Genomic DNA, 23,471 nt, shown 5'->3' on the forward strand with positions numbered 1-23,471 from the left:
TAAACTATTATCCATGTAGTACAGCAGTGCTCCAAAATGTATTCACCAAATGCAATGAATGTGCCACAATGATGAAAGAGGTTGTTGATGTGGGAGAAGTGGGGTGGGGTGGGGGTGTGGCGTATGTGGGAACCTCTTATGTTTTCTAATGTAACATTTTGTGTGATCTATCAACTTTTAAAAAGATGATTGAAAAATAAAATAAAATTTAATTTAATTTAAAAATAAAAGAAGGAAAAAAAGATAGGAAAGTGGGGTTGTGGTCAGGAGGAGTGTGAGCTCAGCCTTGGAGCTGCAGTTTCCTCTTCTCTATGATGGAAATGCTAATACCGACCTCTCAGGGCAACTGGGAGGCTTCATAGATGGGGCAGGAGGGCCTGACCACCCCCTGGTAGGGGCAGTGGGACGGAACTGGGGAGCGCTGCACTCTGGCTCAGCCACGTGGCACCGTGCCCTTCCTGATGTTTAACCCGTTGGGCTTTGGGATGAGTGCGCGTTGGTTCATAAACACTCTCCAGTCGACATGTCTGGTCCGGGCCTGTCAGATTCCAGTCTTCACTGCCTCTTCCTTTCCTGTCCCCTGGCCATCCTAGGCCTGGTGAGGCCCCAGCGACTCCGATCCTGTTTTCCGGGTTTTGGATCTCTATCAACATCTGTCCCTTGGAGTGCCCTTCCCTGGAGTCAGCTTGTGGATCTCATTCTTCAAAGTCTAACTCAAGGGCCCCCTCCTCTGGGAAGCCTTCCCTGCAAACGCCTCCCTCACTCCCCCTTCAGGACCTGATGGCATTTTATCCACCTCCAGTCAGAGCCCTGAGCGCATTCTCTTGGCATTATTTGTCTAAACATTCACCTTTTCCACTAGATTGGGTGCGCCATGAGGATAGGGACCAAGTCTGGGTCTTCTTTATATTTCAAATATCCCACAATAGGCCTGGCACAGAATAAACTTGGTTAAATATTTATCGATTAGCTGAAAAAGGAGCTCATTCCCTTCGGGGGCAGAGCTGGAAGTGAGTCCCCAGGCCCAGCACCGAGGGCAACGCAGCCACTGGGGCGCCCCTCTGGATAAGGCTGAAGGGGCAGCTCCCAGACACGCTGGCTGGTAAGCAGAAAGGACAATCCCCTCAGCCCCTCTGAGGTGCTGTGCCCAAGAAAGGAAATGCAGGTTCCTCTGAGAAATATCAAGGATGAGAAAGAAATCAGTCTCTTTTCCCATTGGTGTCAAAAATGTCATGCTTTTGCACAGACCCATCAAATACAGCTTTTCTCTTCAAGGAGTGGAATGATTAGTGTCCTCTCAGGGGGATTCTCCCTCTGGGTTTGTTGATGAGAGTTTCTATAACAAGCACCTTGGAGACTGAGCCGGGGAGCAAGCATGGAAGCAAAGTCAGGCATCGATATGTCAGTTGGAGCTTTGTGGAAGGGACCCAACGCTCTGGGGCTGGGCAAGGAAGGAAACGCCGGCCTGGCTCTCAGGCCCTCCCAGAAGGCAGCTTAGAACAGCTTTCTGGAACACTCCGTCTTCCCCTCATTGCTCTCTGCACCTGAGTTTCTGGGAGGAGGAATGTTTGGTGCCTTGAATTGTTCTTTCTGATTCTGAGTCCTTCGTTCCTGAGTGAGATATGTCCGTGGGTCTGGCCCATCATGAGAAGTATCCAGACACCCCTGGGCCCCTGCAGATGACCCAGCCCAGGCACTTCCCTGAGGTGTCTTTGCCTGTCACTCCAACCATATCAAAGATGGTTCTCCTAGGCTAGAAGATGTAGGCCTGCTTTCATCCTGGAGAGAGAAGAGAGCTGCTCTAAGACCAGTTAAGAGTAGGCTGCTTGTCTATGAACGTGGAGATCCCTTATCTGGGACTAGAGCTAGATGGAATCAGCACCTTCCAGAGCTGGGGCACCTCAGAGCAGGGTCATCTTCCCCATCTGAGCTCAAGAGGTGTTGGTGGAGAAGCTCCCTGGTGGGACCATGGGGCTTCACAGTCCTTATGAGCTAGCATATATGTGCCAGGTTCTGTGCTAAGTTCTTTACATGGGCCGTCTTCTTTATTACTCCAAATATTAAGAAGGTATTACTATTATCAACTCCCTTTTCCAGATGAGGAAAGGGAGGCACATAATAAAGTAGACTAAACTGGTAAATTATAGGGTTGGAATGTAAACCCCAGAAACCTGAGCCTACAGCCAGGGCTTTTCACCAGTACTTCGGGAAGGAAAGCAGATGCAGGTAGCAGAGGCAAGGCCTCCTTACTTAAGCAGCAAACTTTTTCTTAAAGGGCAAGATAGTAAATACTTCTCTCTCTGTGGGCCTTAAGGTCTTTACCTACTGTACAGCATGAAGCAGCCCTAGGCAGTATGTAAATGAGTGGGCATGGCTGTGTTCTAGTATAAAGCTTTTTTTTTTTTTAAGTGGAGGAACAGAACAGGCCCATGGGCGGTATTTTGCTACCACTCCTGTATGGAAAGAATGTGGGGTTTGGAGGAAGCTAGACATTTGTTCAGTGCACATGACAAACTGGATGAACTTGGATTTGTCATTTAACTTTTTATTTTCACTTTCCTCATATCTAATAACTAACCACTATGAGTTATTTATTAACTAATTAATTTTTAAAAAAATATATCGAGCCCCTTAGAAGAGCTGCATAGTGTGCTAGGAGCTGAAGATTGAGTCATGAACAAGACAGATGTGGTCTTGCCCTCGTGGAATCTACTCCCTTGAGGATGGAAAGGCATAACCTTGAATAAAGGAATCACCTAGTAGACTGCTTGACTTTTGGCAGGAATTCAACAAATATTGCTTCCTTTCCCCAGTAGTGCCCTTAATTCATCACCCATTGATTTCAAGATTCTTGTCATTCATACCTATACTGAATAAAAAGTTAGAAGCATGTGGTATAACTCAGGACTTTAATATGTTTATAATCAATTATTATGCAACACAGGCCTAATTGTGAGTCATAATTTTTTCATTAACTGATCTCATTTTACTTGGTAATATCCATTTAGGTATTTGAGAGCAATAAAACTATATTTCTTTTAAATATTACATGATTCAGTTGGTTCACTGATTTAGATTTTTACTACCCCTCATTCCAAATGAATGAGTCATACATTTTTTTTAGAGCTAACAAGGACCTTCAAGATCACACAAGCCCTGTGCTTCCCTCCAAGTGTGCTTAGTCTGGGAGAAGCATGAACAAGGGCAACCCTGGGTTCTGGGATATAGCTTTGGGCAGGCCAGCACAGTCCAGAAAACTCTCACTGCATACTCCTTAAGGTGTGAATCTGCTTAATATATCCTTCCTTATCTTTTGGGAAAATTTATAGCCAAGACAATATGCCATATTTGTCTTGGGAATTCACATCTGCCAGCCCACTGCCATGCAGACCACTGCATCTGCAGACAGACTTCCCGGGGTTGAATCCCGGCTCCTTCATTTCCTCCTGTGTGAACTGTGACGTGTTTCTTGTCCTCTCTGTGCCTCACTTTCCTTATCTATAAAATAGAGATGATAACAGTTCCCACCTTATATGGCAAGATAAATGGACAGGTAAAAAATGCTTCCAACACAGTTTGACTCATAGTAAGCCCTCAGTAAGCGAGTGCTGTTTGGTTATCTCAGGAAATACGCCCTTCTTCAGTTTGGAATCTGTCTCAAGCACAGGACTCAAAGGGGAGAGGTGCCTTATGCAGACGCCCCGGTGAGTTAGGCCAGCACCTGTGAGCACCAGGTATTTTTTTCATCTCTCTCCTTAAAGGTCTCTGGCATCAGCATATTCTCTCCACTTTTAGCACCATGAGTTCTCTAATTTGTACAGAGCTGTGAAAATCCTTTCTCAATGACAACGTCCAGTGATGGGGGTGTACCACCACTGGGTAGCCCTTGCACCTTAGAAGGGTTCTGAGTGCTGAAAGTTTCCCCCTTTTCTTCTCAGATCTCCTCCTCTATCCCAGGTTGGCTTGTGGGAGAGTGCACCAAGAAGAGGTGGTAGCAAGGGCTGTGATCTGTAGCTTGAAGACTCCAGAAGCCTAGCCTGTCTCCACCCCATATCGTTAACGTCCCTGGCAAGCACAGCACCAGTTGGCCCCATAAAGACTGCCGAGGGTTCCTTGGCAGATGTCCAAGCCTGCCTCTCTTGTTCCTGTCCTGCTTCTGTTTCCTTCCTGTCTGTCTCCTGGCTCCATCTCTTATTTGCATCATCACATAATTATGAGCATGAAAGGAGCCGCCCAGTGGGTCTGGCTTCTCTGTTGGATTTCTCTCATTTCTGACCTTGAACGTGTCGCCTGCCTTTCTTTTCCTTAGAACCAATTCCAAAGCCTGCATCCTGGCAAGACCTACCTGTTACCAGAAAAGAGGCATTTAAATGACCACCAGGGTTCCCTTGCTGTAACAACCCAAATTCCATTTGGAAGCATATTTTGGCCAAAGTGCTTTACATACATTATCTTAAGTAATTCTCACAAAATCTCTGGGGGATGAGTGGATGTTATTATCCCACATTACAGGTGGGGAAATTGAGGCCCAGGGGATTGAGTATTTTCCTATGGTCACATAACCAGTGAATGGTGCAGCAGAAATTTGAATTCAGGTCTTTGTGAATCGAAAGCCTCTGCTCTTATAGATAATAAAGCCCCCTCTGCTCTCTTGGAAAGTTCCAGGGAAACCATGAGTTCTCCTTGGCCTGGTGTGCACTGTGTCCACAAAGTCTACCAGGGGACTGATGAGCAGTGTCCAGAGTGTGGCAGACTGGGGAAGGTTTGGCCGTTATCTGTGTCACCAATTCCCTATTCATGTGGGCAGAACCTGGAAGCAGGCTCAGGACGAAGGATGCTCACAGACAGCTGAATGTCATGGGATGGAACTAGGTAGTTCCCAGCAGGTCCAGAGAGTGGGGGCAGAGGTGGCGGGTTGGCAAGAGCTTTACAGAACAGTAGACTCCCAGTCAGGGGCTGAGTGTGAGGGCAGAATCAGGCATAGCAGGAAATAGGGGTGCAAGCTGGGGAAAGAAGCAGAAGCCCAGTTAGAGGACTGGGCCAGCATCTCCGGTACAGACTGGGAAAGGAGGACGTTCTGACCTGTAGCCAGGCAGCACACAGGGTCACATCTGTAAGCTTCTTGGCAGATCTTTTCAGGAGTATCTCTATATCCTTTCTGTCTAGTTGTGTTGGATGGATGGATGGATGGATGGACTAAATGAGTCTTTCAGAAGCATGGACATTCCCTCCAAAGATGGGCCAAGACTGTTTTTTTCATGGTGGGTTGTGAGGAAGGGAAAGGGGTTGGCATGGCTTTTTTAGGGGTACTCTCTGACCCACTGTCTCCTTGTCCCTTCTTTCCCCAGAGGCTCCTGCCAAGCCTGAGGAGGCAGAGGCTGAGCCCTTTACCGACTCCTCTCTGTTTGCACACTGGGGCCAGGAGCTCAGCCCTGAAGGCCGGCGCGTGGCTCTGAAGCAGTTCCAGTACTACGGCTACAACGCCTACCTCAGTGACCGCCTGCCCCTGGACCGGCCCCTGCCTGACCTCAGACCCAGTGGGTGAGCAGAGTCAGTGACGCTCCCCTTGTCCACCTGCTGGTGGGGAGGTGGGGGCACCACAGTGTTGGCAACAAAGCCAGGCCTGGGCATCTGGACACCTGGGCCCCTTTCCTGCTTCAGCCAGGGTTGAACCTCTCAGCCTGCCGCGGGCAAGTCACTCTCCTCCTCCTCAACCTCAGTGTTTCCATCTGATAAGTAGAAGGGATGCTTAGAGATTTTCAGAATTGATAACCTAATTTACTCCTTTAAAGCACTGAAATATCTGACACTCCTGTTAATATGTCATTTGAACCCAATCAGTTGCATTTTTGTGAACAGTTGTTTTTTTCCCTGTAAATTCGTTTTAAAGGACATCTGTCTTCCAGGACTAACAAGTCATTACACTTGGCAGAGAAATCTGTCTTGACTTCTCTCTTTGTTACAGCAGGATGTTCCTTTAAGTTTCAGTTAGAATTTTTATTATTCCTAATTATTAAAAATGTGAGCACGTTCCACAGCGGAGAAAATCTCATTAACTTTTGTGTGCTCCCCCCTCCACACTTTTTTTTCCCTCCTCTTTCTCCTTATTTTAAAAATTTTCTTAAAGCTGCAGTCCCCAAGGTGAGCACATATCTAGAGTTTTCAGAAAATAGCTGGTTGCTGGGCTTGGAAGCTGTATTGTTTTAGGGAGGGGAGATCAATTCAGTTTCATTGACATTTATTGAGTACCTGCTGTATGCTGTTTAACTGGAGGAACCTGGCTGGATGCTAGGTATGAAAAAGCAGTCAAAGATCTATAAGGGGAGAGAAGAGTGTGTATTCATTTACTAGATATTTTCTGAGCTCTTTTATGTTCAGCATGGTGGATACCCAGGCACAGCGCAGAGAATTAAACACAAAAATCCCTGCCTTCATGGAGCCTGCATTCTAGATGGGGAGAGAGATACTAAACAAAACAAAGTAGTCAAATACATAGCATGTTAGATGACAGTGAATGCTAGAGAGAAATATAAGATGGAGAGGGACCTCGGGACCTGGGAGAGGAAGAGAAGGTTGTAATTTCTTATGGGGAGGTTAGAGAAGACCTTGCTAAGCAGGCCGCATTTGAGCAAAGACCTGGAGGAGGTGAGGAAGCAAGCCAAAGTTCTTAGGAGAAGAACTTTTCAGGCAGAAGGACCAGCAAGTGCAGAGGCCCCAAGGTGAATGTGTGCTTGGCACGTTGGAAGGAGAGGGAGAAGGCTGGTGTGGCTGCAGCAGAGCATGCAGAAGCTGGAGATGAGGTCAGAGGGGCACCAGGAAGCAGGCCAAGTAGGGCAGTGGTTCTCAACCTTGGCTATACATTTGATTCATCAGGGGAGCTTTTAAAAATCCTGATACTGGGGCCATGCCCTGACCAATTAGAACAGGGGTGGCATTTGGCATAAGGATTGTTAGAGCTTCCAGATGATTCCAACATGCAGCCAAGTTTGAGAATTGCTGGAGAACAGCCTTGTCGGCTGTTGCAAGGCCTGTGGCTTTTACACTGAGTGGGATGGGGCTCCATTGGAAGGGCTTGAGCAGAGCAGTAACATGTTCAGATCATCATTTTTAAAGGCCCTTCTGATTGCTGTGTTGAGAATAGACAGAGAGAGCAAAGATTGAAACAGAGAGACAAGTTAGGAGGCTTCTGCATGTTTGGGTGAGAAACAGTGGTGGTTTGGACCAGGATGGCTGCCGAGGAGGTGTTAGGAGTGGATTGGATTCTAGGAATATTCTGAAGATGATTCCAGTTGAGTGCTGCGGGGGCTCAGTCTGCTCAGAGTGCCGCCAGACCATACCTGGGACTGCGGGAAAAGCAGGTCTGATGTGGGAGGGACCTAGAGGCTCTGGAGAAAAGGCTGAAGGGAGGGTTTGGGGCCTCAGCATTCCTACTTGGCCAGCACAGGAGCCCCAGCCTTTGCAGCCAGCTCTAGCACAAAATGCAGACCCAGGTCAATACATGCTCTTTCTAAATTAAAAGTCTAATAAGAAGGAAGCCAAGGAATGTGTGGCTCTTACAGGTTGTGACTGGTTTTACCGATAGCTGATATTTTCCAGGATTGACTTGCTGCTAATGCCCTGCCCAGATGAACCACACCAGTGGTGCTATGAAGGCAGGGAAGAAAAGGGCATCTTCTTCCCACTTAGTGTTGAGGAAATGCAGGCTCAGAAAAAGTTAAGTGTGAAGTCTGTTGGATAAGTAGCTGTGCTGAGACAGGGACTCATGTCTCCAGAAGCCAAATCCTGGCCTTTGGCCTTGACTCACAGCTGTATTGATTTTGCCGTGTGCACACCGCAGACCCTTCACCCTTCATGGAGAGAGGTGCCTTGTACACAGTGACTTCTGGTGTGAGAAAAACAGGACCCTGAAGGGGGGGAGGTGACAGAGGCTATGTTCCTACTTCAGGGCACATTTTAGAGGAAGGCAGTGCCCCTAAGAAAGAGTCCCTGGAGGACTCAACACGGGCAGAATTAGGCTGTTTCTTGCTGAGCTGCTGGAGACGAGCAATGATTATGTGAAAGACCTTCCCTGTGCATGGGTAGCTTTACAGTTTATGGAGCTACCACACCTCCCCTGTGGGGGCCAGGCAACTTCTGTCAAGGCCTTTTCTAGACACGCCAGCTGAGACTGAGATGTAGAACGCCTCTGATAAAAGGCAGAACTGAGCCTTTTCTCCCCAGCCAGTGCTCCCGTACAAGTGGCTTTACCAGTGAGCACTTTCTCTTTGTTAAATTCATGTTCACGTGCTTGGAGGGCTCGGTCTAGCCCCACTTAGCTTCCACGCCAGATGTGTGCCCGTGATTGGAGAGCTGTTGGTGGCTGTTCCAAACAAGTATGTGCTTAGGCAAAACAACACCTCTCTCGTCTTTTAATGTCCTTGTAAACATTCCTTCCTTATAATGAGTTCAGCCTGTTTAATTCATTGTGGGAACATCTTCTCAGTATCTTTACCTTCATCCCTATTTCAGATTCGCTAGCAAATATTTATAGAGCACAAGCCATGTTGTCAGGCATGTGTTTGGCACTCTATGTTAATCTGTTGACTCCTTGCAATAAGCTGAGGTAGGTACTAGTTGTATTAGTCTCCATTTTACAGAAGAGAAGCAGGTACAGAGACCTGCTCTCGGTCACTGTACTAGAGCTGGGATTGCTCCCAGGCAGCCTGGCAGGAGGCTCTGTGCTTGTAACCACCATGCTACATTGCCTTGTGGTGTGGATCTGTGCCACTCTAAGGGCAGGGGCAGGAAGGAGTCTGTTTTGACAATATATAGCACTGGGCATTTGCTGATCATTTGGGAGGGAGGTAGATCTGATTCTAAGAGCTGGAACATTGTTTTTAGTGAATGTCAAACATGCTATTAAGGCTTAGGCTGCTGCCTCAACCATGGCTAATGAAGGAATTTGGATCCAAGTAGGTGGAAGAATGGGATGCGAGGAAGAGAGGAGGAAAGGAAGAGAGCTTTAGAGGAAGGCTGATGAGTCTTCCAGAAGAACCATGTGGCTGGAGCTTGCTTGAGCCTGAGCCCCTGTGCCTCTTCCTCTTGTTAGCTCCCATTTGCTCTTGGAGAATTCGGCCCCCAGAGGGGTCCTTGGATTCTGCACTTTGTTCTTTGTGTTCTTGGCTTTGCTCCTCCAAGTTCTAACTCTGATGTTATGCTTGGCTTCATTCCTAGACCAGAGCGTGGGTTTCCTGAATCCTACCCCAGGCTCCCTTCCATCACCTTCTGGCTGGTCCCTTATTTGGTCCCCTTCTTTTTTGGTGCTGAAAGATTTAGTCTGACCCAACAAACTAAGTGCTTTATACGTAGGACAAGAAATAACCAGGAGAAAAAAAGTCCATCCAACTGGTTGCTAGGGTTCATTAATGTATCATCCAAAAAGCATTTATTGAGCACCTAGCATGTGTCAGGCACCCAGGAAAGCCTCAGACAGATGTGCCCCGTGGAGCTTACACTGTAATGGGAATCCAGAGTGGAAAGTAGTGGGAGGCCGAGACAGGTGATTAGAACTTGCTGGTGGCCCCATGACCTCCTTGTGGAGGAGTCATTTATGCAGGCCTCTGGTGAAGAAGGGGGCTACACTTGGTGGCCCATAGCTGTGTGTCCCTCTGTGGCCCCTGTGGAGGGGAGGTGGGGCCTGGAGAGTGGCACCACAAGCAACCTCCTTTTACTGATTTTGACTGCCATCCTCTGGGAAGGAAAGGTCGTGGGAACAAGAAGCACAGCTGGTTTTCAGCCTCAGTCTGAGCTCAGTGGTCTGGGCAGAGAGAGGAGAAACTTCCTTAGAGTGCCAGGACCCTGGATTGGCCCTTGGGGATTGAAATGCCATTAATTCTCCCCGAGTTGTTGCATCATAGCAGGAGCAGAGCAGGCCCCTCAGCTATCCTTGGGTCAAGATCCAGGGGAGAGAGGACGTTGCCAGCCTCCCCTGGTGCTGCTCATGGACCTCGTGCCAGGAGAGGTCTTTACAGATCTGGGCAGGGTTTTCCTTGCTTGCATCCTGGTTTGGAAAACCATCCAACCCCAGGGCTGAAAGGGAGAGAAGCTGCATCTCAGGACTGTGCTCTAGCCCTCACTTCCAGCTGCAGGTTCCATAGTTCCAGGGGCGTTCTCTGTGCCCTGCCTCCCAGTGTCTGCTCCCCGCTTCCTTATCTGTGGACTTCAAAATAGCCTACAAGGGGCAAAGAGAGAAAAAAGAAATCTTGATTGGGTTGTGGACTTTGTGGACCACGTGGGTGTATACCTTTGTCAAAATCCATCGAACCGTACACGTAGGATCTGTGCGTTTCACTGCATGTAAATTAAACATCAATTTTTTGAAAGATGAAGGTGCAAGAAAGAGATCAGGGAAGTCATTTGCCTGAGGGAGGGAGAAGGAGGAAACATCCTTTGGGACATGACTGAAAAGATGGTTGGTGAGTTAGTAGGAAACAAGGAGGATCACGGGTGATTCTCTCCAGCTTGGGGCAGTGAGGTAGGGGTGGGCTTCCCACCCCAGTACCAGTGGATGGGGCAGGTGGCATGAAGGTGCTGACTAGTTCCAGCAGCAAGCTTGTGTCACCTTCTTTTCGGCAAGCTGTGGTTGCTATTTGCAAACAGTAGCTATGGGAAATTCTGAGGGGTGAACTCCTGATCCAGTGGGCATTGTGGGTTTGCATAGGAGCAGGGAGGCGCCTGGCTTCGAGCTTCAGAGCTGTCATGTTGCCATGGCAACTCTCTGGCCCACCTCCGACTGGCTCCGGGCAGAGCCTCCAGCAGGTACTGCTTCCTGCCACTTGCTGGCAGATTTTCAGAGGCTCCTGAGCCTTGTTGATAATGACTTTGCTTTTCTCTCTTCCCCTGAGGTCGAAGTTCCTCCTTTCCAGGAGTAAGAATGGGCTGGCACTTGGGCTGATGGTATGTTTAGAGCCTGCATAGGGGACAGGTGGGGTTATTTAAGAGGTGGGAGCAAGTGGGACAGATGCACACACAAACCTACAAAGGGGCCCTGGCTCTGGAGCTGGAGAGATCTGAGCAGACATCAGAGTGGAAAGGAGCAGGGCAGAATTAAAAGGGAGGGAGATTGCAGCCAGGAACCAGGGGCACTGGATCCTGCAAGGATCAGGTGCATCCATCCAAGACAGCACTGGAGACTTGCTCCCAACAATGTGGGTGTGGCCAGGGGTTTGTGTGGCAGGATAGGAGGGGCCTGGGGTCTGGATGGGCAAGATTGCTATCATGGTACAAACTCTGAACAGACTCCTGCCATCTCAGAACTCTGGGTGCCAGCAGGGCCTGCTTCATAGGTATGTGTGGTTGGCAGAATAATGCCCCCCCCCCAAGATGTCTGTGTCCTAATCTCTGGAACCTGTGCATGTGATATTACATGGCAAGGGGGATTAAAGTTGCAGAAGGAATTAAGGTTGCTAATCAGCTGACTTTAAGAAGATGGTTATCTCAGATGATCCAAATGGACCCAGTGTCATCACTCATCACAGAGTCCTTGTGGAAGAAGGAGGCAAAACAGTCAGAACTGGGGAGAGAGCATCAAGGGAAGACTTGAGCATCTATTGCTGGTTTTGAAGAAGGAAGGAGGCCATGAGCCGAAGAATGTGGCCTCTACGCAGGCTCTAGAAGCTGGAAAAGGCAAGCAAATGGATTCTCCCCTAGAGCTTCCAAAAAGGAATGCAGTCCTGCCGACACCTTAGTTTTAGCCCAGGGAGACCCATCTTGGACCTCTGACCTCCAGAGCTGTGAGATAATAAATGAGTGTTCCTTTAAGTCACCAAGTTGATGGTAATGAGTTACAGCAGCAATGTGAGCATTCGGAACCACTGTATGTGGAGTCCCACAGGGCCCTGGACTCCAACGGGCCCTGTGCTTGGCTAAATGCTCTGCGGTCACCGTGTTGACATTCTTAGTAATTTTTAAATAAAGGGCCCCATCTTTTTCTTTTGCATTAGGTCACAAACACTTGTAGTTTGTCCTGGGGGCCGTGACCAGGTGTTGGGGAGAGAGGAGATGGCTCCAAGTGGAACAGTCAGGGTCATTGCCGAACCATCTGTGCGTTGCTATCCAAGGGTGGATAATTTACAAGAGTCACCACTAGCTCACTTATTGTGGACCAGGAGCTATGCAAAAGGCTTAATTTTGTTAAATTTTTCCACTTAACTTTATCTTCACATATCTATGTGGTAGTCATCATTATTTCCATTTTACATGGAATAGGGGATATTCTCAAGGTTAAGAAACTGGCCCAGTTTCCCATAGGTGGCAGAGCCAGTATCATTAGCTGCATCTTGTGATCCCCAGACACCACACTGTCTCCGTGCTCTTGCCACCTCCATCCCCTTCTAGGTGAGCTTTGCCAGTTTGACTCTACAGAGAAGAGCGGGAGGTCTGTGGATGAACTGTCCTCCACAAAGGTAGCCTCAGGGCAAAAGGGGTAAAATAAACGTCCTCAGTAATGATTCTGCTATTGTGTTGAAAGTGCTAACTGCCCAAATAGGGGTGGGGGAACTACACCTTAACCAAAGCACTTTGGGAAAATGCTTCTGGTTCTTAGCTGCTGTTAAGCTCTTATGGACCAACAGTAACTTGTGGTTGCTCTTAAAGGGAATGCAACCTTGGGCTGCCTTAATAAATGTATAATGCCTTAAAAGAGAGAGGTGATACTTTTGTTTTGTTCTGCTACTCAGATCACAGTTACAGAATTGAATTTTAAGGGATATGAAAGTGCATTATGTTTAGAGGAGAAAAACTCAGGATATATACTGGGTAATAGAAAAAAGAAAAGATGTTTCTCTTTAGGTTATAGAGCAGTAGTTAAAACCCAGTTCCCTGGGTTCCAAGGCCATGCCCTTAAAAGCTGAGGGGCCCCCAGCAAGTTATCTAGCCCTTCTGTGCCTTAGTTTTCCTGTCCGTAAATTGGATGGTAATACAAGGATTGAATGTGTAATGTATGTAGAGATCTCAGAACATTGCCCGGCATATAGTCAACTGCTACTTAACTTTTAGTAATTTTCATTATCTGGGTCTCTGACTTGTAGAAGAGATGGTTTGGGGGGACGCAACGATGAGCCTAACTCCCTGAAGGACTGCCACATGCAGGAAGGGCCACGTTGGACGGGGGCATCTGCTACGGCCCAGGCAAGCACAGGGCCCGGCAGGCGCTGTGGTGCCCATCAGATGACCCGCACTCAGGGAGGTCAGCGAAGAGAACTGAGGCCTCAGGAGAGCGATTTCTCCCTGGCCCAGAGGCTCTGTTGGACAGCCAGATGCCCCACACTCCTTCTCCGATCCCTGGGACCCACCTTCCGGGGCTGGGCAGATCGTGTCTGCCCCTCATTCCTCAGCCCTGGTTGCCCGGCCTGGCCTGCTCGCCAGCAGCCCCCACGTGGAGACCCCGGTCCCCGGCGGTGCCGTGTTTCCACCGAGCAGCCTGCTGACTCTTGTTCCCTGCCTGGTTGTCCTTTGAGCCCCAGGCAACCCATTTTCCCTGGATTTCTAATAAGATGTTTTCAAAACAAATGGTCTCCCTTCTTCCTATCGGTTGTTTCAGTTTAAATGCTCCTTTTCCCTTTTGTCCTACTTACATTCTACATAGTGATTCCTTTCTCTCAATTAGGAGGGTCACCTGAAAGGGTGTTTGTTGAACTTCTGCCTCTGGGTGAAAGCTGAACTTTTTGATGATCACATCTACCCGATAGTTCACTTGTCAGTGGTTTCTCTGTCAGATTCTCTTCCTGGATCAGGCCAGGCCCATTTCTCTTTCCGTGCAGGCTGTTGAAACCCCCTGTTCTTAGGGGTCTACTCTCTCCCCCTCAGCTGGGCCAGAAGTAGTATATTGCCAAATTCCTGAATCCTCTGGCTCCAATATCCTCTCCTCTCCCCTCTGGCTTATTGGATAATCTGCTCTTAACAATCCTAGTCAGGCAAGGAGTAAATGGGAAAGTCAGTGATGACATTTCTATGGGATCATGGTGGAATTCCCTCCCAGACACCCAGAGGGTTTTCATGGGCTTGAATTTAGTCTACTGTTCATTTGTTCAAATATTTATTCATTTGTTCAGGCAGCTGTTGCTTTCTGAGTGTCCACTCTGTGCTAGGAAACTGATATTCATTTAAAAAATCACACGTAAAAACACATTAAAATATGTTACAATAACAGATAAGTGGCATGAAATCAAAGCAGTGGAGGTTGTGAGACTCGAACAGGGGATGCAGTTTCCACCTGGGGAGGGAGGTGTCTCTGCTGTGCTGGTGTGCTTACAGGGCAGTGCGGAAGGAGCCCAGTCTACTCAGGTGGCCAAGGGTGGTCGGGAGTCTTTGACAGCTGATGCAGGCATTTGGGAAACAGAGGAAAGAGAGGCCACACCAGCAGGCTCTGGAGGAGAGCAGAGTGGTTTAGGACACCATGGGCGGGCTCTGGTCTGCCATCCCTTTTGCTTTACTTCTGCTCTGTCTTTAAGGGTGATGGTCTACACACCTACAGTTCACTCACTGACATTGTTCTGCTTGCTTCAAACCATGCCATTGCTACCACCTCACCTTCTGCTTACAGCCTCCTTAGTCTATCTCATGGTCAAATTCCCCAAGAGGAAGGGCTTGATAGGGCTGATGGTCATTCTTCAATACTGCCAGTTCCGACTGGGCAGAGCTCCTGTGCCAGGCATCTCACAGGCTGACGGCCAGCCCAGCAGCGGCTACTTTGGCCTCAGCAATCAGTCTCTGGTCCCACCAATGGTGTGCCAGATGGTAAGGCTGCTCAGCAGAAGACATAGCAACTTTTATACAAGGAGTCACCTGGATGGCTGATCTCAAAGGGAGCAACGTGTCTAGGAGACAACTTCTGACTTCACGTGCCCAGGAGTGTTTTTATCTTATTTGTCCATGCCATCCTGATATACATACTGCATCCTCTCCATTTTTAATGCTGCTCTTCCATTTTTACCCTCCCACCAAGTCTCTGAGTTTCCAGTAACACAACACCCCTGTCTCCCCAGTCTCATGTCTGGGTGAGGATGGAAGAGAAGGCGAGGACCACTGTTTAATAGGGGGTTATACACATGGCTTATCATCTCAGCTCCATTTTTCCCATCTGTAAAATGAGGATAATGTTATTTCCCATGCAGAATTGTAAGAAGGAATAAAAGAATAAAAATATTTATACATCTTTTAGCATGGCTTATCGCATATCTTAAGTATTCAGTAAATGGAAAGTATGATTATTATTATGTCCATATATTCTGTGTGGAGTCCTTGGGCAGGGGGGTAGCAAGCGCCATGCAGTGTCTTAGCTCCAGTTAAGGTTAGGGAGATGAAGACAGCAGGCAGAGGAAGTGAAAGTCTTAACTGTCCTCATGTCCAGTGAGAATCCCAGTCTTGCCCTCATCCTCAGGTTTCAAACAATCCAACAGACTAGAAGCTGGCAGGACTGGGAAGCTATCTAATCTGGAAAGGTCTGGAAGAAGTCAGAAATCTACCCAAGTGAAGCCAGAGGAAGAGGCTCAAGTGAGTCCTGTGTGTGCACGTAGGAGGGTGGAGACTCCCGTGAGCAAATTGGTGCCCGTGAGAGGGTCCGAGGCAGTGCTGATTCTAGGGCCAGGCAGTCTCCCAGGGCTTATGTTTCAGGTGGTTAAAGGTGTCCTTGAGCCCTTGTGTGCTGACTACAGAAAGAGGGACAGGACGACCCTGCAGGGGAGTGCTTACAAAGTCTCACCGTCTTACTTGCTTTGTCAGGGCCCTGCTCCCAATGTGTGCTGGCAAACAGACCACGGCTCCCACTCACTTTGATCTTCATTCTGGAAGAGGTCTACCTCTTCCTGGCCAAACCGCCCCCATGAATCATCTGCTTTGTTAGACTAAGACCTTCTAGATTTTCTGAGTTCAAAGGGAGGGGAGAATCCACCAATCCAATATGGCAGTCTCCACAGAAGTTGAGGTCTGGCTGCCGCCCTGGCATTGTCTGTGTCCGGCAGCCCGTGTTGGCCCCACTTAGTCCCTCACTGCTTCCCTTACTCTTTCAGGTAATGGCACTGAAGCTCATGATAAAAATTTGGCTTATAAACAACTCAAAACAATCTCAGGGGGCTCTGTTGAAAGGTTCCTGATCTTGCTGCTCCCGTCCTTTCATTGCCTTAATGTGCAGCAATCGATAAATTTTAGTCTGTCATGACCATCAATTCTAGCTTATTAGACACCATATTACTCCCCTCTCAGAAATGCCTTGTTTTTATCTTTAATGGAAAATGGTTTGACTTTGGACAAGAATTAAAATAAAAAGGGAGCTTTTATGGCTTAATTTCACAGGAGAAGGTACCTCTTCTCAAAGTAAGTAAAATATTGAAGGGCAGTTATACTTGTGTTGTTCCTCAGGATTTTACATCCCCTGGGCTTTTCTGGAGAAGTGACACAGGCAGTGGGAATGCAGAGGCAGGCATCCAGGGCAGGAGGGGAAGGTGGGTTTGGGAAGAGCCTGGGCTGGTTTCCTGGCTGGGCAGGAGTGGAGCAGAGGCTTCGGGTGGCCGCATGCTGGAGGTTGCAGGGTGAGGTGAGGATAATCTCAGCAAGTGCAGGTATGAGAGGCAAAGCCCATGGGGGCCAGTGCTGGGTTGAAGCATGAAACAAGTGGAGCAGAAGTTTGGGTCTGGAGAAATCCTCTTCCATAGCAGTTCTTGGATGTATGTTCTTTTTGAAGTCCTTGGGCTGCCCCATTGCAGGCTTCTGTCCAGAGTTCAGTATCCAACAGTGATTATGGTGTGTGTGGACAGGGGATCATGCCCAACAAGCTTTCTCCCCCTTTTTGTCTCCTCTCCTCAGTAATGTAAGTTCTGCTTCAAGGTTAAGATGAAAATATGAACCATGACTGGGTGGGTTGATGTGGTGTATATGTACATGTGTTGGGGATTTTGAAAGAATACCCTTTTATTCAACGAATACTGAGTGAATGTCTGCTTTCTGCCAGGCACCAGGCTGGGCAGTGGGCATGCAGTACTGAGCAATACCAGTCCCTAACTTCAGGATGCTTGTGGGCTAGTGATAGGGTGGCCAACCATCCTGGTTGGCTTGTACTTCCCTTGATAAAACTGGGAAAGCCTCAGGCAAACTGGGATGAGTTGATTACCCTGTCTAGTGGGAACGGTGGTAAGAGGATACTTCTTGCAGCATGTCGTGCTGACATGGTGCTGAATGGGAGGGAGGGAAAGATGGCAAACTATAACGTTAATGGAATGTCTTCTATTTACCACATATGAGATAAATGCTCCAGAATGTTATAGAGAGATGTGATTATTTCTTTTGCTTGACTCCCTTACTCTATGACCAAGACCTCAAGAGCAGTGAAGCGTGTTGCCCATGGTCACACAGCAAGGCAGGGCAGAGTGGAGACAGTGCCTGTGTGGCTTCATCCCCCCTCCCATGCTCTTTCCTAGAAACGCCCTCCTCATCTCTCTTGTTGTGCCCATCTTCACCACTCCTGCTCACCCAGACCCCTTCTGGGTTAGGTGTGGAAAAGCTGAAGGGCGAGGTAGGTGCCATGAGGTGTGGAGAGACAGGCCGCCAGCAGCATGCCAGTGGCTGTGAGGGGGGACCGAGCACTCTCAGGAGAGGAGAGGAGGGAAGAAGGACTTAGAGAGGTCGGACAGTTGGCCTGGGGGATCATTTAATTCCATTGTAAGGGACTGGGAACATCTGGGGACAGAACGTGTATAACTGGGCTTATATAAAAAATCCTGCCATAACCCACTGAATGGACTGGGAGAGAGTGTAAACGACAATGTAAACTATAATCCATGCTGTGTAGTAGTGCTCCAAAATGTACTCACCAAATGCAATGAATGTGCCACATTGATGAAAGAACTTGGTGATGTGGGAGGAGTGTGGGGTGGGGTGGGAAGTGGGGGTATATGGGATCCTCTTATATTTTTAAGGTAACATTTTGTATGATCTATGTATCTTTATAAAATAAAAAAATCTATTAATAAGAAAAGAATTTCAGGGTGAGGGAGGACAGAAGATGAAGGACATGCTGGCAAGGAGAGGACAGGACTCCCCTTGAGAGGGAGGCAGTGTTAAGAAAAAGGAACATGTGAAATGTAGGCCTTATATAAAATAGGCAAACCTATTAATCTTGTGTTGGGGATTGAATCATGTCCCCTCCAAAGGCGTGTTAAGGTCCTCTGGACATGAACCCATTTGTAAATAGGACCTTTGAAGATGTTATTAGTTTAGGAGTGCCCAAACCGAAGGAGGGAGGGCCTTAATTCAATATGGCTGAAGTCCTTATAAGCAAAGGGAATTGGACACAAAAGGGCAAAGCCATGGGGAGCAGCCAGAAGCTGGAAGTCAACGAGGCCCGGAAGAGATAACAGAAGATGCCGCCATGGGCATTGCCATGCTACGGAAAACCCAAGGAACCCCAGAGATTGCCGGCCAGCCGCAAGATACCTGCCCTGGAAGGAAGCAAGCCTTCTGGGCTCTGAAACTGTCAGCCAGTAGATTCCTCTTGTTAGGCCAACCCATCACATGGTATTTGTTTTAGCAGCTGGGAAACTAAAACACCTTGATCAGTTCCAAAATTATCTCTTGAGCACCTGTGCTCAGTAAATGTGCCAGGCCCTGGCATAAGGTTAGGGGTAGCACAGTAACCGTCCAAAGACCCTGCTCTCAGGAAGCTGCATTACAGAAGAGAGGGGCAGACAATAAGCAGGTGCAAATGTGAGGCAATATAATAGACATTCATACAAAATCCTTATGCTCAAAAGAGTCCTTCATGTGAAAATGGTGATTAGCAGAGTTTAGCTTGTACAGTGAACCTCACATTTCAATTCTGGCTGGAAAAAGGTCATCAGGAGATAACTTACAGAGACTGGCACCTCAAATCATCAGGACTGGCATGGCTGTTACACAGAAACATTAAAATCAGTTTCCTTGGAAGAGGGAGATGCACAGTTTTATTCAAATTAAGAAAGGAAGAGAGTAAGGGATGGCAGTTAACCCCTAATACTGAAAAGCCCTGGGAACAACCTGGAGATCCAGAGAGTGAGGCTCTGGGAACTCAGGAAACCCCTGGGAAGTGCAAAAAATGAAGAAGAGATGAAGTCTTCACTCCCGATGGAGTTTAGTGGAGAGGACAGTTAAAGTGTAAAGATTATTTTGACCTTATTTGAAGGTGTTCATTCTCTGTTTGTAGAATAAAAATAAAGATCATATGCTTTAGTCTGACCACAGAGTGTTATTTTAAAAATGCACTCCTAAGTAGGTTGTGTGCCAAATACGTATGCCTGTCAGTTTTCCATGCCTAAGGAAAGCCCAGCTGGTGGTCTTGATGTCCATAAATCAGAATCAACCAGAAGGATTATTTGACTGTTAACTATAAACCTGCTAATTGCTATTATAAAAATCACATCCACAATAAAAATTTTGGAAACTGCCTGATAAGCTTAAGAATTCATTGCAGCCTTTCTCCTTCATCAGAGTACCTTGGCCCAGCCCTTTAGCCCGTCAATGCAGTTGAATGGAGGGCAGTTGAATGGACTGTCCCCCTTGCCCTCCTCTCCAACCATAGGTGCTGTTTGCTCGGCCCCACTGGACTTTGCATGACCCGCTTTTGTGTGCCATTTAAGTTTCTGATGAATCTCTCCTCCTCAGAGGCCTTCCCCAACCATTCCTTCTAGAACAGCTGCCAATGCATGGCACTATTCTCTTACCCCACATTATTTTTCATCTTAGCCCTTCTGTGAAACTGTGTGATTTGTTTGCTTCCCTGTCTATCCATTTCCCCTGTCGAAGCTTCAGCCCCACCAGGATGGGGACTTGGTCCGCTCCATGTTGTGCTCTCAGTGCCTAGACAGTACCTGCCTCATGGAAGAAGCACAAAAAATATTTGTTCCATTAATGAATGCAAGAATGACTGATTTCTACACCAATCTGTTAACTTGATGGATTTATTAAAAATTTAAATATGAAGCAGATTTAGGCACGGGCTCAACTCTTTTCCTTCCCCCTTCCCCCTTTGTTAGAGAGAAGGAAAGCTGGAAATAGAATGGAAGAAGTTTCTGTAAATTTCTGGTAACCATAGAGACGGTGATTTTCGTTTATTAATCTCATGCTCTTAAGCAGGCTGGGGCCCCACGATGATTTCTCCAAATTGCTCAGTGCTGGCTATCCTGCAGCCTTCCTCATTAAGGAAGAGCAAGCCCATTCCTTTCTTGCACACACTTTAATTACTGATGAGCAGAAGCTCTGTGTTATGCTCGTTATTGTACATTCTAACCTGGTTGCACTGGAACATGGTCACCAGCCCTGAGCCCCTGGAGATTTCAGTGGCAGATGGTGGGAGTAGGCAGGGTCCTCTCCAAGCCAAGTACCTGGAATAGGGCTGACTCGGCCCTTCAGATGGGAACTGAATGCCTTCCAGAACATCACTTAGTGGTTCCTCGCCTATGGAGGCTATGCTTGCAGGGAAGGGCTCAGACATGCCCTCAGGAATCATGGCACTTCTAATTATTTGGCCTCTTTATGGAGTTGTTTTTCAGGGTTGCATATTCCTCTTCACATGGGGAGTGGTAGGCATTCTTTTCTGATTTTGCCTCATGTCCTTTGGGATGAGGCCTCCAAATTGACTCCGGGTTCCAGTGGAGCAAGGGGGAAATGGGACAATTAGGGACAGTTTTTCCCACGGCCATTTTTCCTTCAGGGAATAAAATCTGTTGTAGATGTCAGAAGGCCTGACTTTGGATCTAGCTTGGCAGCTGATTCACAGTACAGATGAATGTGGGAACTCAACCTCTTTGCTCCTTAGTGATGTCTTCTGTCAAATGAGATTGGACTTGTTGATTGCCAAGGCCCTTCCATCCCTCATTCAGGTTGAGACTGACTGTAGCTTCAAGGAAATTCTGAAGGCTGGATCCCCATGATGACTGAGGGGGAGAAGAGGCTTCTGGAATGAAGGAAAGAGGATCTGGCAGTAGGAGTCTGTGACAGGAGATACAGTTCTCTCCTGAAGCCTCTGGCTGAATGCCTGGTCTCACCTGGGAGTTAGCTGATGTTTTTTTTCCTTCCCTGCCCCTCCCTCCCGTTCCCCTCTCCCTTCCCCTCTCTTCCCCCACTCTGCTTTTTTTTTTCTGTCTGTATCCATTCGCTGTGTGATCTTCTGTATCTATTTCTCTTTTTGTCTTTTCTTCTCATCTTTCTCCTCTAGGATTCCCCGGGATTCAATCCTGGGAACCTCTGATGTGGAGAGAGGTTCCCTGTCAGTTGTACCACCTCAGTTCCTGATTCTTTGCTGTACTTCACCTTGACTCTCCCTTTCATCTCTCTTTCGTTGTGTCATATCTTGCTGTGTGACTCATTTGCACAGGCACTGGCTCACTGCATGGGTACTCGGCTTGCTATACAGGCACTCAGCTCACCACGCGAGCACTGGCTCACCACATGGGCACTCACGTGGACACTCGGCTCGCCACATGGGCAATCGGCTCACCATGTGGGCACTCAGCTCGCCACATGGGTATGGGCTTGCCATGCAGGCACACTTTCTCTTCTTTTTCAACAGGAGGCCCTGGCTATCATACCTGGGTCCTCCCATATGTCAGGTGAAGGCCTTATCACTTGAGCCACATCCAATTCCCTAGCTGACATTTTTTAAGTGCTGATACTTCCCTTTGATTGCATTTTCCATTCTACTGGCTTTTAGAAATTCTGAGTCATTCTTTCAGTGGGTCCCCACTGGGGGCCAAGCACTGCACTATGTGCTCATGGCCCAACTGCTGAGCCAGGGTAAGCAGTGACAGATTCAAACTCCATGTGGGGCAGGCTGGTTTTCATGATGATGGGCCTATCTGCTGTACATAGAGGGCTTGACTTGAGTGTGTCAAAGAATAAGCCCTGAGAAGAACCTAGATTCCTGAGCCCTCCAGCAAAGCTGATGCTAACTCAGAGTGGTCCAGCACCTGGGATAATACCGGCCTAATCGCTGACAGATCTAAGAGCCTGACTGTTCTTATTTCTAGGTGCCGCAACCTCTCATTCCCCGACAGCCTGCCAGAGGTGAGCATCGTGTTCATCTTCGTCAATGAAGCACTCTCAGTGCTGCTGCGCTCCATCCACTCAGCCATTGCACGTACGCCTTCACACCTGCTCAAGGAGATCATCCTGGTGGACGACAATAGCAGTAATGGTGAGTGCCTGAGCTCCCTTGGATCTAGCCCTGTCCTCCATGGCTGATATCTGAGCAGAGGGTGTAGCCTTGTCAGAGTTCTTATTTTCTCAAGGCTCTCCATGGCTGCTCGTTCTTTCTGGGATATCGCCTCAGAGAGGAGAGATTCATGGTGGATCCTGCTCTGGAAAGTTCATTTCTGTATCCCAGAGGGGCCTGGTCCCTGTGCTTTTCCTTAATACTAGCCATTATCTTCTCCAAAATTCTACTCCAACATAAGATGAAAAGCCCTGACATCTACCACAACCATGGACACACTGAATATTTCCATAAGTGATGTTCCTTGGCCTCTACACTGGAAGACTGTTGGTTGGCATTGTCTTAGTAGTGTTAGTGATGATAGCAGAGATGTTAATGGTACAGGTGGTAGTGGAGGTTGGAATGGTGTTGAGAAAGGGACTGGTAGTGGATGTGTAACCCAACAGCAGCAACATGGCTGTTGAAGGTCTAGCCTTTTGCTGGATTGCCTGCTCTCTGTTCCATATAGACTCCACAAGTTTCCACATGGCGTAAACTCCTTATTGAAATTTTCACATCACTCTCTCCCCTTCTCCAGCCATTACCAACTCTCTCTTTCCCTTTGTGCAAATTCTATCACTTCTGATTCCCCCACATTCCACCCTGATAACATTCCCCAAACTTAGAGACCATGAATTAAGACAGTTGAAAAACCAGTGCTCTTGACAGTTACTTTGATTTTGCAAATAGACTGCTGGTCATTGGATTACAGACTCCCTGGGCTCTTGTTATCTTTAGAACCTTCTCTGAAATCAGGTATTGAGTTTCCCAGTGAATCAGCTGCTATAGAGTTCAAAAAAGCAATTTGTGTTTTGTTATTAATTAAAGCTGAAACATATCAGATACGTGAAATATTTTTAATCTCAATAACCAAATTTCCCCTAGTGAAAAATTAAAAGAAAAAAAATAGGCAAAGGACTTAAATAGATGTTTCTCCAAAGAAGGTGTATAAATAGCAAGGAAGCACATGAAAAGATGCTCAACATCAATAGCCATAAGGGAAATGCCAAAATGAGATACTATTTCATATCCACTAGGATAGCTACTATTATAAAAGCAGAAAATAAGTGTTGAGTTTTTAGTTAAATCAAGGAACTCCCAGAAATGAGTTGACTTTTACAATGGGGATTTATTAACTTATAAGCTTACCATTCCAAAGCTGGGAAAACTATCCAAATCAAGTCATAAAGGTGAAGCTCTCTCCCTGAAGACATGG

General features: G+C 47.5%; 1 protein-coding gene across 2 annotated transcripts in view; it reads left to right on the plus strand.

Annotated features, from left to right (window-relative positions):
• GALNT18 (polypeptide N-acetylgalactosaminyltransferase 18) overlaps positions 1 to 23,471 on the plus strand; it is a 344,314-nt gene that overhangs the window by 169,082 nt on the left and 151,761 nt on the right. For both annotated transcript variants that reach the window (XM_058305729.1, XM_058305730.2), the window contains exons 2-3: positions 5,349 to 5,541; positions 22,032 to 22,198. In XM_058305729.1, coding sequence (XP_058161712.1) covers positions 5,349 to 5,541; positions 22,032 to 22,198 — 360 coding nt within the window. The remainder of the gene's footprint in view (positions 1 to 5,348; positions 5,542 to 22,031; positions 22,199 to 23,471) is intronic.

The sequence above is a fragment of the Dasypus novemcinctus genome, chromosome 10 (assembly GCF_030445035.2).
Source record: "Dasypus novemcinctus isolate mDasNov1 chromosome 10, mDasNov1.1.hap2, whole genome shotgun sequence".
Classification (NCBI taxonomy): domain Eukaryota; kingdom Metazoa; phylum Chordata; class Mammalia; order Cingulata; family Dasypodidae; genus Dasypus; species Dasypus novemcinctus.